Here is an 11,804-nt window from a genome sequence, read left to right on the forward strand (position 1 = left end):
ATACTATACTACAATGCATGTAAGGTATGCATAAATACTTCTGGTCTATGGACTAAAAGTTTGTTGTAAATACATGTTATTCAATGGAATGATGATAAATTATTCATATACATTAACAGTACTTAATGCATGGTCAATGAATACAAATACAGCAAGTAACATACAAATATAAATACAGCCATCGAAATGTAATATTCCAAAAACTGGTATTTGATACCTTATTTAAACAAGTTATGCAAGTAATAGTTCATGCCAAATTTTTATCATTGATTTGCATGTAACTACTTAAGGATCTAACTGCACATCAAAGACAATTGTTGCATAAAATGTACATAAACCTCTGAAAGGCACTTTGATTGTCCAACATGCAAAGCTTTACACATTTTAAAGGACAGTGATTTCACTGAGTTAAAAATTGCTTTAGTAGAGCTTCTTATCAACAGCCAGCTTTCCTGATTGACAAGACAGCAAAATAGCCTGCCTATGTGGATGTGAACAATGCCCACACCTTTCTGACACCTCTGGCTTTGGGCAACCACAAAAACAGAAGTTGTTCAGGGCAACTCTGTTAGGAACATACCTGTCCTTTGAAGGAATGTAATTGTCAAGGTTATATCCCCTTTCCCTTAACCAGATTAAAGAAAGAAATTCATTGCAAAAAATTTGCTGCCATCTCATGCCATAGTTGGTGTTTTGGGAGTACCTCGAAATAGCAATGTGTTTAGCTCCCCTCCCTTCCATTGAGGTAACTGAAAGACCCTTTCCATACTCGGACTTAACATCTTTGGTATGCACAAGGACAATGTGACCTATTGTCCATACAGTAGGTGTTACTATCCCAATAAAAAAACTATAAGCGCTGAAATAGTTGGTGCAGTAAGAAGACAGCACTTTAATTTCATCATCACTGATAGTCATTCTGCAGAATAAAGACACTGCATTTCTTAGTTGCAAGCTCACAAATGCAAAAGTGTGCAGTCTGAAGGTTTGCCTTGCAGTGTCTGCAGGGGACTCCAAAGACACAACTAGATGCATAAAATTATGTAAATACATCCTGGAATCTCCACCTGTAAATCTATACTCAAAGTCTTTCCCATCTGCCTTTGTTTCATTAAACCACCTTGTGACTTTGTTTGCTAAGCGGGACGGCTGGCATCTAGATTTCAGTGCCTGTACAAACTTGGAAAATGGAGAATCCCTCTCATATTTGTTACATTACCTCCAAGGGCAGACTTTTGGATAGCTTCATGCAACATTATTTTGTGGATATGCTGACAGGCATTATTCTTTAGATGCAAAGGATCTAAATGTGCTCTGTCAATGAATTTACCAATGAGTGGCTCAAACTCCTGCCTACTCTTACTAGAAGCAATGAATGCTGTTATTTTGCAGCGTTTAGTGTTGGGAGCTAACTGAGTCTTGTTTAATTTATCCTTGAGGTCACCAACTTTCTTAGCAAAAGATAATCTTTTATGATATTCCCATGGTCTGAAATCATTATGGGGTTCTGGGCCAAATGATTTGTTTACATCAAGCAGTTCATCAGTTGAAATGTCAGCAAATGTTGAAAAATACTTGGCACTGTTTGGAAGCTACCCAGCCAGAAAAGCCAACATTTTCATGTCATTGGGGAATTCTGAAAACTTAAATTTAATGATGGTGTTATTGACATCAAATGAGCCTTTCTCTATTTGCTCCATTTCGTTAGCAATCATTGCAATGTACCTTTTGGCTGCAGTACTTTGTTCTGAGTAGTTACTCCCAAAGATCAAAAAGTTACCTTCGTTACTCAAAACCCTGTGACCCACATTTAGAAAACTAATGAGCCAGGCACAAGACGGGTCAAATTTATCAAAAGGGGCTCCATCTCCACCAATGGCTATTTGGAAAGTATTTGGTTCCCCAAACCAATCAAAATCTTCAGCTTTCAATGTTGTAAGGTAGAAAGCTGCTAATCTAACGAGACATTCAGTTAAATTTCTGTAACAGCCATCAACCTGATCCTCAGGTTCCAAATCAGAACAGAAGCTCTCTCTTACACTTTTTAAGGTTCCTATGTCAACTTCTTTGAGAAACTTGATAAGTTTGTCATAGGGAACTAACCGAGGCAAGGAACATGACATTACTTGAATGCGTGTTGTTTTGGTTTTCCTCTTAGGATTGGTAGCCATTGAAAGAGATCTGTACACAGATCTGTACTTTTTCTTACCCATTACCCCTTTTGAATAGAAAACTGAAACACTTCTAAGCATGTTTATGTCTGAAGTTTCAAATTTTTCTGCTGCATTCTTATAAAGTTTAGGAAAAACCTTTGTGGAAAACTTCTTACTTTTTGACATAAAGTCAACTAGTATCTTTGTAGGGCACCTTTTCTCAGCTGTACTAAGAATACCGCCGTGACTAATCAAAGCATTGGCAGCTGTGATAGCTGAGCCCATTGCTCATATGTTTAATGCCTCAATTGCTCAAGGTTGCTACGCAAGTGTATGGAAAATGGGGCAGGTGACACCGCTGTTTAAGAAGGGTGATGAATTTAAAAAAGAAAACTATAGGCCTGTCACAGTCCTACCTGTACTAAACAATATACATGAGAAGCTGCTAATAGCACAGCTGGGAGACTTTTATCAAGTGATTCTGTCGGATTCCATCCACTCTTACAGAAGGTTCTACAGTTGCGAGACAGCGCTGCTAAAGTTAATTGAGGACTGGAGGGCTATGCTCGATAAAGGGGAATTAGTTGCGGTAGTCTCAATGGATCTTTCTAAGGCTTTCGATGTTATTCAACACAATCTACTTTTAGCAAAACTCAAAGCTTATGGTGTGGGAGAGAGAAGTTTAGCACTCTTCAAGGATTATTTTTCGGGGAGACAGCAGAGAGTCAAGATTGGGGACACCTTTTCCAGTTGGAAAGATTTTAAAAGAGGAGTTCTGCAAGGAAGTGTTTTGGGGCCTGTGTTTTTTAATATATTCATCAACAACTTGTTTTACTCGGTTACGCAAGGTAAATTTCACGCATATGCGATGATCATGAGTTATACTCTTCTGATGACGACCCAGTAGCTCTAGAGAACTGTATTTGTCCGGAAGTGAGAGTTGCAAATAAGTGGTATCTCAGCAATGGAATGATTGTAAATGAGACAAAACACCAGGCTATAGTCTTGGGAAAAACAGGCCACTCCTTCTCTTTTCCATTAAAAGATTCTTTAGATATATTTGGAATGAATATTGACAATAGGTTGCGTTTTGATAATTATATATCGGCTATTTGTAAGAAGATAAATGGCCAGTTCAATGTAATGCTAAGATTTCGTAAACTTATCTCTAAAGATACTCTACTAAGATTGTATAAGGCTTTTATTATGCCACATTTCAACTATTGTTCGTCTGTATGGCACTTTTGTGGTGTGCGTAGTACTGAGAAGATAGATACTTTAAACAAGCGAATTCTTAGAGTTATCTTGCAGGATTATAATTCTCCCTATGACTCTCTACTTGGCAAAGTTAACTCCAAATCTCTGTATAAAAGATGCCTTCAGACTTTCTTAATTTATTGTACAAGAGCTTGTTTTTTAACTGCTATCCAGGCTATCTAAAGAATATGTTTAGTTTCCGGTCTGTATCCTATAATCTACGTGGAAATTATATTTTGTCTCTACCGTCTACAAAAACTACTACTTATGGTCTTCGCTCCTTTTCATATATGGCTTCAAAACTATGGAACTCTCTTCTGGACTCTTTTAGAACGTCTGACTTTTCTGATTTCAAGCGCAAGATTCTACAGTAGGACTCTTCCTCATAGTTAAATTTTAGAATGTTACAATTTTACATTTTAGTAGTATTTAGAATTATACTTGTAACTCGAAGATACTAGCTTATTCTTTAGCTACTCCAAATTCGAGATTAAATAAAGTATATGTATGTATGTATGGTGTTACAGGAACATCGGGTGTCAACTTGGAAGTGAAGTCGGTGGGGGCTGGAGGATGCTGGGTCTAGGTCTAGGTCAACAAATATACCTTTAGGTGTGGAGCGCACATGAAGGACCTCTTGAGTGATGACGCATGCAGATTGTGAGTTAACAGGATGGGCTTCCAGTGATTCTGACACAGTATTTGCTGAAGAGGAGGAGCGACAAAGTTGCTGCCAGTGGCCCCTTTTGCCACAACGATGGCAAGTAGCATTTGCTGCAGGGCAGTCTTGCCTGGCTGAGTACGTAGCCTTTCCAGACCATTGACAAGCTGAGGAGGAAATCACGCCAGGCTGAACATGGGGTTGACGTCGGGGAAGGCGATGTGGTGTCTTATTGCCAGCAGAGGCAACTTTATGGACCATTTCTTCCAGCTGGTGTTTGGTGATAGCGGATTCCGTGTTGAGTCCAGCCTCAAAATCACAAGCCTTAGAAATTACTTGAGCGAAAGTGAGTGTCGACATGTCTTCTCGAGAAATTACATCACTGCGAAATTTTTTAAAAGTTTCGTTTAGACCAATGATGAAAATATCTCTTTGCAGGCTATCATCCACTTGTGTGGGGAAATTGCATTTCTGATACTTGAGGCGAACAAGCATGGCTTAAATGCTCATACCCAGTTCCTGTTTGAGTAAACGAAGAAAGCTATGAGTACTTTGAATAATGGGTTCTTCGCCGAGGTAGTGTTGTGAAAGCTGGGTCAACCATCTCGCAGGATGCCCTTTGTCCCCATCTGTAATTTGAGCATCGATGGTAATGTTCAGGACGTCCTATTCCGCTGCGGGAAACGCTTGTCTAAGAGCAGCCATAACTTTTGGCCGCTTCGCGGCAATCCAATACTCATTGCTGTCAACAACTTGAGTAGGATCCACGCAGTCTTGCATAATACAAAAGTCGCGAAAGTTCACTATAAAAAACTTGAACGCACGTCGACGATTGTCAGACGTCGCATCAAAGACCGGTCTGTCCTTTCCCATGATGATGAGAGGTGAACGAATTGAACACCAACGCGAAGAAATAACGTAAAACAAGTGAAGTCGAGATAGTTGAACGAAGGCAAGAGTTACGCCACTCCTGACACCATGTAATAGGCCGTGAACAGAGACAGCAGACAGCGAGCACAAAAGCACATGTAGTTTAATAGCTAAATGAAATAGAACATCAAACAAGACTGACGGGTAACATGCGTGATGCGTGACGGGCAACAGTAATAGGATTGAATGGGGTACTATCCAAGGAGCAATCTGGTCTTAGTGGCTTTCAACATTTAACATCACAATCCTGAATACCCTGAATTAGGACAGGAATTCCTCTATGAGTTAATAAAAAATAAAAAATAGTGTCAACAACAAAAAACGAGAATCTCAGGATTTGAACTTTCATTAAAGTACAGAGTTCTTATGCATCAGCTTACAGCTTTGTTACAACTTTTGCACAAACTATTAGAATATGGAGCACAGGGCTCCAAGTGCATCAACTTTTTGGAATAAATTTCTTAACACAAATAAAATTTGTCAAATTGAATTGCTGACTGGACTAATTCAGATTGATAAACCCTATAGGATAGCAAAGATTGATGCTTGATTTCCATTGGCTGTTAAACTGTCCAGCTTCACCTGTCTGATTACATAGAGCTTCTAAACGGACAGGCAAAGCTGGACAGATCTGGTGCTAAATCAGCCAAATTAAGCAATATCTAAGGGCAGTTGGGAACCAATCAGATTAAAAAATTCTGTTGTTGACACAGTTATGCCATAAATAAAACTGTTTCCTCTAATAAATTATGTGACACGAGTAGTACCTCATAAAATTATACTTCTAAGGTCTTTCTGTAGTCTTGCAGACAACTTAACTCATTAAATGATGACTGAAGTAGGTTTGAACGATCAACCATAATATAATTGGTTTCTCCTTCTGTTGGTTCATGCGCATTTTCAACTTCTAGGTCTCTTCCAGTAACTATGTTTTGTTGAAAACACCTTAAGATCTCTACTGAATTGTTGACATCATGTGTCTGGCAATAATGGTCAATTTTATTGACCTCTTCATTTACTGACATTTCTGCCATGGTTAAGGAAGTGTCAATAATAGGGTCTTCTGCACTTGAATTGAAAGATGGAACGTTAGTTGGATCTGGATTCATGGAAGTAGAACTTCTCTCTACAACTAAAGAGCTGTGGGAAACCAGGGAATAAACAGCAGAAGTGGTGAGATTCCTCTGGGTGCTTTCCAAAACTACATGGCTTGAAACAGCTGTTGTAGTTATTGAGGACCCAAGAGTTGTTGGTCGTGTTTGAAACACAGAAGTGTGCAGGGTTGAATCATCGATCTCATCATCTGCATCTTCACAATCCCATAGCTGCTTTCTTAGTTCACGAACCAAAATCTCTTTCTTGCCTTTGTTACATTTTTCTTAAAGTGCAGATTCAGCACCCCTTAGTGCAAGGGGTCTCGTAGAAAGGGATTTCTGTATAGGTACCAGATATATTTTGCCTTGCCCACCTCCCAGATTGGCTCTGAGGTCCTTTGTGTTCCATGCACAAGTACTTCGAGTTAAGTCCCTACAGTTCGGACTGCACTGCATTAGCTCAAAGCCGCCACATGTTCGAAGGGCGGGAAATCCTTCTGGTTCCCCTTGACTATCCAAGGCATCTGAGGTAATCTTTTCCTTAACGTTATTCTCATCGTCTTCAAGATCGAGCTTAATCTTCTTCAGTCGAAGTCCAGCTTTGAAAAGTATTTGCTTTTCATCTGATGTAGGCATTTAAAAACAAAACCGTTCGGCTAAACAAACAAAGTGAGCGGTCCATAGCTTCGACTTTGTGGTTGTTTTTCTTCGTTTAGAATCACTCCCAGAGGCTCCTCTCCCTTTCCTTTGCAGATTAAACAAAGCTAATTGCTCTTCTCGATTTCTTGATGTGGATGCATGGGAAACTTCTGAATCTGCCTGCTTCCTTGCCTTGCAAAGACTGCGAAGACGTATACGTTCGCCAATGGTACAAACACCAAGTTGAGCTAACTCGCTGTCTGAAGCTCAAATTATGGTGTCAAATTCCACTTTCTCATCATTGAATCTGTCAACTAGAGTTCCCAAACTCAGTTCTCAAAGTATGTCATCCATAAATTTAATCCATAATCCATAAATTTAATAGGTTACGGTTTATACGAAGGCGGGAAGAAATTGCTCGTGGCGCATTATCGATGTGTACTTCATGTATCGTACATGTTCACTGACCATAGTCGCTCGCTGACCACATGATCAATTGAAACGGTGGGCTCTAGGGACCAGTCTCACGAATACGATGTGAGCATGTGCTTTGGAGTAGTTTAGATGACCAGATATACTGGCTCAGGGAATACCATGTTGCAAATGCACCGAATATAATGATATATGAACTGAATCACGGAGCACTGAGTAGCAAGTTGTTTGCACCGAGTAGCAAGATGTTCACACCAAACCAGATGCTAAACTGACCACAAATCAGGTGCAAACTGACTACGTAAAAAGCACAGAGCATGGCAAACTATTCACCGAATATAAAGAAAGTTGCACCGCTAAAATTGATCCAAGCACCGAGTATAAAGGGGTTAGCAGTGAGTATAATGGCTTTCACACCAGGTATAATGTGGAAAGTACCGAGTACCTTGGATAAAAAGCCGAGTATAAGGTCACTGGCACTGATTATAGCAACCAGAGCACCGAATATCATGATAGAAGCACCGAAGATGATAAGAAAAGCACCGCGGATAAGAAAACAAAATATCATAAGACAGTTGTGGCGTTCCATAGTCTCGCTTAAGTGGGTGTGTTCTACTTGCTTGAGTGAAGTGTGAATCGTTCCTGCTTGAATGAGTGAGTTTATGTGCCACTTCTGCTGGTTCTCCTTCATTGGTGTACTGCACAGTGGCCTCCTGTAGGTTTCCATTTTGTAACCTATTTGCTGGGTCTCCTTTGTTGGTGTACTGCACTGGGTTCTGCACTGTACTGTTGTCCGAGTCCCTGTTTTCTGTCTTTTATAATTACTGTTTGTCATTTGGTGCGAGTGAGTCTAATTTTTGTTTTCAGTGAGGTGGGGCTCGATTCCCCAATGAGTTTGGTGACTGGTGTCCCTCGTTTGTTGCGGTCCCAACCCTAAGGCATTGCACTCTAGCCAGGGGTTGGAATAGACATTTAGGTCGGCAGTCATTGCACCGTCCTCACGGGAGCCTGGCCAGCCGCTTCAAACATAAAAAAAAACATACTCTGAATGGTATTTACAGGTCTGTAATTCTCAGGTGCCAACCCCGATCAACCAACGGTGCCGTCAATTTTTGGCCATCAAATGGTTTATTACAGCTGCTCGAGAACAGCAAAAAGGCAATGCTCGAATGTACAAGAAGCTTGCCAAGGAGCTGCTGGATGCTTACAATAATGAGGTGGGAAGGCGTTTTGATTTCAAGCGTGCTGCCGTTTACAGGGGCGTATTTTTGCTTTTCATATGGTCGCATAGTCACGTTAACAGAGATTAAAGAAAACTTCACATATATGAATTCCAGGGCTACTCTCTTGAGTTTAAGGTGGTGGTATTGTATATTTCATAGCGTGTTAATAACATCAATCATTAAAACGTCATTATGGAAATTTTCAAAAATGATACTTAGATATTACCCATGTCGGTGATGATAACGAACAGAGCTGGAAAAGGGCTTTAGGTACCCAACTAGGGAATCATTTGGATCTCGCTTATTGTGTATATACACTGTATTTAGAAATTTTTTATGCATAGTACTTCTTATTGGCCTGAAAGGATTTACCCAAACGATTTACAGACTAATCCTAACTGTATCGTCTTGAAAGCAAAATTGTGTTGAAACTGCAGATGATTCAGTTGCACTTTTTAGATTCGTGGTAGTGTTTATATATTGAAAATGCCTTTCGTTTTCGCGTGTGTGTAAGTGTCCGCGTGTATAGCCCACATAACCCACATCACACAGGTCACGTTGAAAACGATAAACGACGCGTTGTTGGTTGACGATCTTTGGTTTGATTTCTAGTACTTTAAGATCTTGGCCAACTTTGCGGCTAACAAATACTGGCTAGACAGTTGTCTGCACCTTCATGTTAAGATTCTTGAGCTATTTCTTAACATAATTTGCTGATTCCTGATCTTTGAAAGGTATGACCACACGAACAATGGATATTGGTTCGTTGGTTTTTGCTTGTCTTTGCATTTCCAAATCTTTATTGATAAGAATCTTAAAACGCGATAATCAGCTACATTTCTTCAGGAGACTCGAACAATGTAGCAAGAAAGAGATTAACTGCAATGGCTCAATCGAATTCCTCAGACTCTGTCAGAACCTCGACCTAACTCCAACTTACGCTAAGGTCGACAAAGCAAGGCGTTCTAAATGGAAGCACTCCTCCGAAACCTTTACAAGGGAGGTCATCTCTGAGGAACTAAATGGAAAGATCAAACAGAGTGCTTATCTAAAACGCGAGACCAATTCCATCTACGATGAGATTCGCCGGAGCTGTAGTTTGCTTCGCTACACCTGTGTTCCACGCGCTATGGTTAGCCTTAAAAAGAAATATCATCAGGAAGTTATGAATACTCACTCGAAGAATATTTCACGACTGCTCAACATTGGAATGGACGTTGACGAACATATTTTGAACCTGTCATCCTACAACCACTCCTTTTTTCAGAAACTGGTCCTTTGCCGAGGATTACAATTTGCCAGTCCTCAACGTGTGTCTGCCCTAGACGTTAAAGCAAGCTTTGAAAAGGCCTGTTGGAGCCTTGAACCCCACCTCAATTATGATAATTTAAAGGAATTATCTGCAGCAACGTTATGTTTCGTTGCACTCAATTACATCGAACGTAAGAGTCCGAAACTTGCAAGACATTGTTGAGAGCTATCGGGGAGTTAAAAGGACACGACGACATAGTTATCACTAAACCCGACAAAGGGTCTGGTGTTGTGGTTCTGGACAAAACCGAATACTTGCCATTACTTTCTGAAGCCTCAGTCAATGATACAAGCAATTCCGTGCCGTTCTCCTGGAGAAACCCAAGAACAGTGGCAGACCATCCAAATATTACCACCCCCTACTACAAAAAGAGAAGATCCTATATTCCATTGTTCGTAGAAGACCATTGCAGATTCCGTGAGCCCTACAGGTTCCAGATTGGCACATTTATATGGGTTGCCAAAAACCCACAAAGAACAATTGGCTATGAGGCCTATATTATTAGCCACCGACACGCACAACTTTCCCCTTGCTAAATTGCTCGACAAGAAATTGTAGCTCTTGTCCCTTAATGAGTATACAGTTACTGATAATTTTGATTTCACAAAAGAGATTCACGAGCTGAAGATCAACAAGGGTGAAATCTTGGTTTCGTATGATGTCTCCTCGCTATTCACAAACGTGCTTTTGGACGAAACAATAGAGATCTTGGTTAACGGAGCCTTTTCGAACAATTGGTTCAATACTACCCACAATCTTGCCCTTACCAGAACGGAACTTATTGACCTCCTAAAGGTAGCCACCAAAGGCCAACTATTTCAATTTAACGGAGCTCTATACGTACAGACAGATGGCGTTGCTATGGGGTCCCCTCTCGGGCCCTTATTAGCAAACGTCTTCATGTCATCCATCGAAGATACTCTTGAGCGACAAAGAAAACTTCCATCCTTTTATCGTCGACATGTTGATGATACACTCACTGTAATGCCTGATCTAGCAACAGCAACTACTTTCTTGCATACCCTCAACAGCACCCACACTTCGGTCAAATTCACCATGGAGGTGGAGAAGAACGGCAAGCTTCCTTTCCTTGGCACCAAACCACTCAACCATGCACCTCGGAGTGAAACCAAGGTGTATGTGAAACCAACAAACACGGGTCTACTATTACGCTACCAAAGCCATGTAAACAATCGCTACAAACGGAGCTTACTGAAAACTATGCTGATTATTTTCCTCCTGGGCCCATTTCTCTGAAGAGTGTGATCTCCTAAAGAAAGTTTTCGCGCGGCTTAAATACCTGGAACGACTGGTAAATTCTACCGTTAACACCTTCTTACAATCAAGAATTGTTGGTAAACAGCCCACACAGACGCCTAAAGAACCAATATCCATTGTTCATGTGGTCATACCTTTCGAAGATCAGGAATCAGCAAATTATGTTAAGAAATAGCTCAAGAATCTTAGCATGAAGGTGCAGACAACTGTCCAGCCAGTATTTGTTAGCCGCAAAGTTGGCCAAGATCTTAAAGTATGAGAAATCAAACCACAGATCGTCAACCAACAACGCGTATTTTATCGTTTTCAATGTGACCTGTGTAATTCGGGTTATGTGGGATATACACACGGACACTTACACACATGCGTGGATGGACATAAACGAAAGGTATTTTTAGATTTGACACCAAATTCCCAAACTTAATATTTATTAAGCAATTCTAGTTTGGAGTTCATTTAAAATCGGGAAAGTTGATGGTTTAAAGGAAACAGGAATATTTTTAATTCAAACATAAAAGAACCCATGTGATTCGAATACAGCTCGGTCTCTATTACCGTGTATTGCAAATATTGTTTTTAATATTACTATTATTATTATTTTTGTAATTGTTATCGCTGATACCGTTCTTTCATAAAGTAGGCAAAATAATATTTGGAATGTACATGCAATTGTGAGTTTATTTATTAATTTATGTTTGTATTTAGGGTACTGTCATAAATAAGAAGCACGAACTAAACAAAAGAGCGAAAGACAACACAGCTTATGCACACTATCGGTGGTGGTAACACTGTACAACAAAACACTGTTGAATGCCGTGACTTTCT

General features: G+C 40.1%; 1 protein-coding gene and 2 pseudogenes across 1 annotated transcript; all 3 read right to left on the minus strand.

The window, feature by feature from the left end:
* Positions 1-153: 153 nt before the first annotated feature.
* On the minus strand, positions 154-2,416 carry LOC148721817 (uncharacterized; annotated as a pseudogene).
* An 831-nt stretch (positions 2,417-3,247) lies between these two features.
* Positions 3,248-5,041, minus strand: LOC148721818 (uncharacterized; annotated as a pseudogene).
* Positions 5,042-5,777: 736 nt separating this feature from the next.
* On the minus strand, positions 5,778-6,731 carry LOC148721819 (uncharacterized). Its single transcript, XM_088736963.1, has 2 exons — positions 6,470-6,731; positions 5,778-6,379 (listed from the first exon to the last, which is right to left on the minus strand). The coding sequence occupies exons 1-2, from the start codon at positions 6,729-6,731 to the stop codon at positions 5,778-5,780; spliced, it is 864 nt and encodes a 287-aa protein (XP_088593089.1).
* Positions 6,732-11,804: the final 5,073 nt, after the last annotated feature.

This window comes from Stylophora pistillata, chromosome 10 (assembly GCF_964205215.1).
Source record: "Stylophora pistillata chromosome 10, jaStyPist1.2, whole genome shotgun sequence".
In the NCBI taxonomy this organism is placed as follows: domain Eukaryota; kingdom Metazoa; phylum Cnidaria; class Anthozoa; order Scleractinia; family Pocilloporidae; genus Stylophora; species Stylophora pistillata.

Bases quoted from the DNA above. Each gene is read 5' to 3' on its own strand.
- LOC148721819 (XM_088736963.1), bottom strand. From the start codon at position 6,731: ATGCCTACATCAGATGAAAAGCAAATACTTTTCAAAGCTGGACTTCGA. The intron at 6,380-6,469 runs GTGGGCAAGGCA...CTGCACTTTAAG, and splicing joins CCTCAGAGCCAATCTGGGAG to AAAAATGTAACAAAGGCAAG.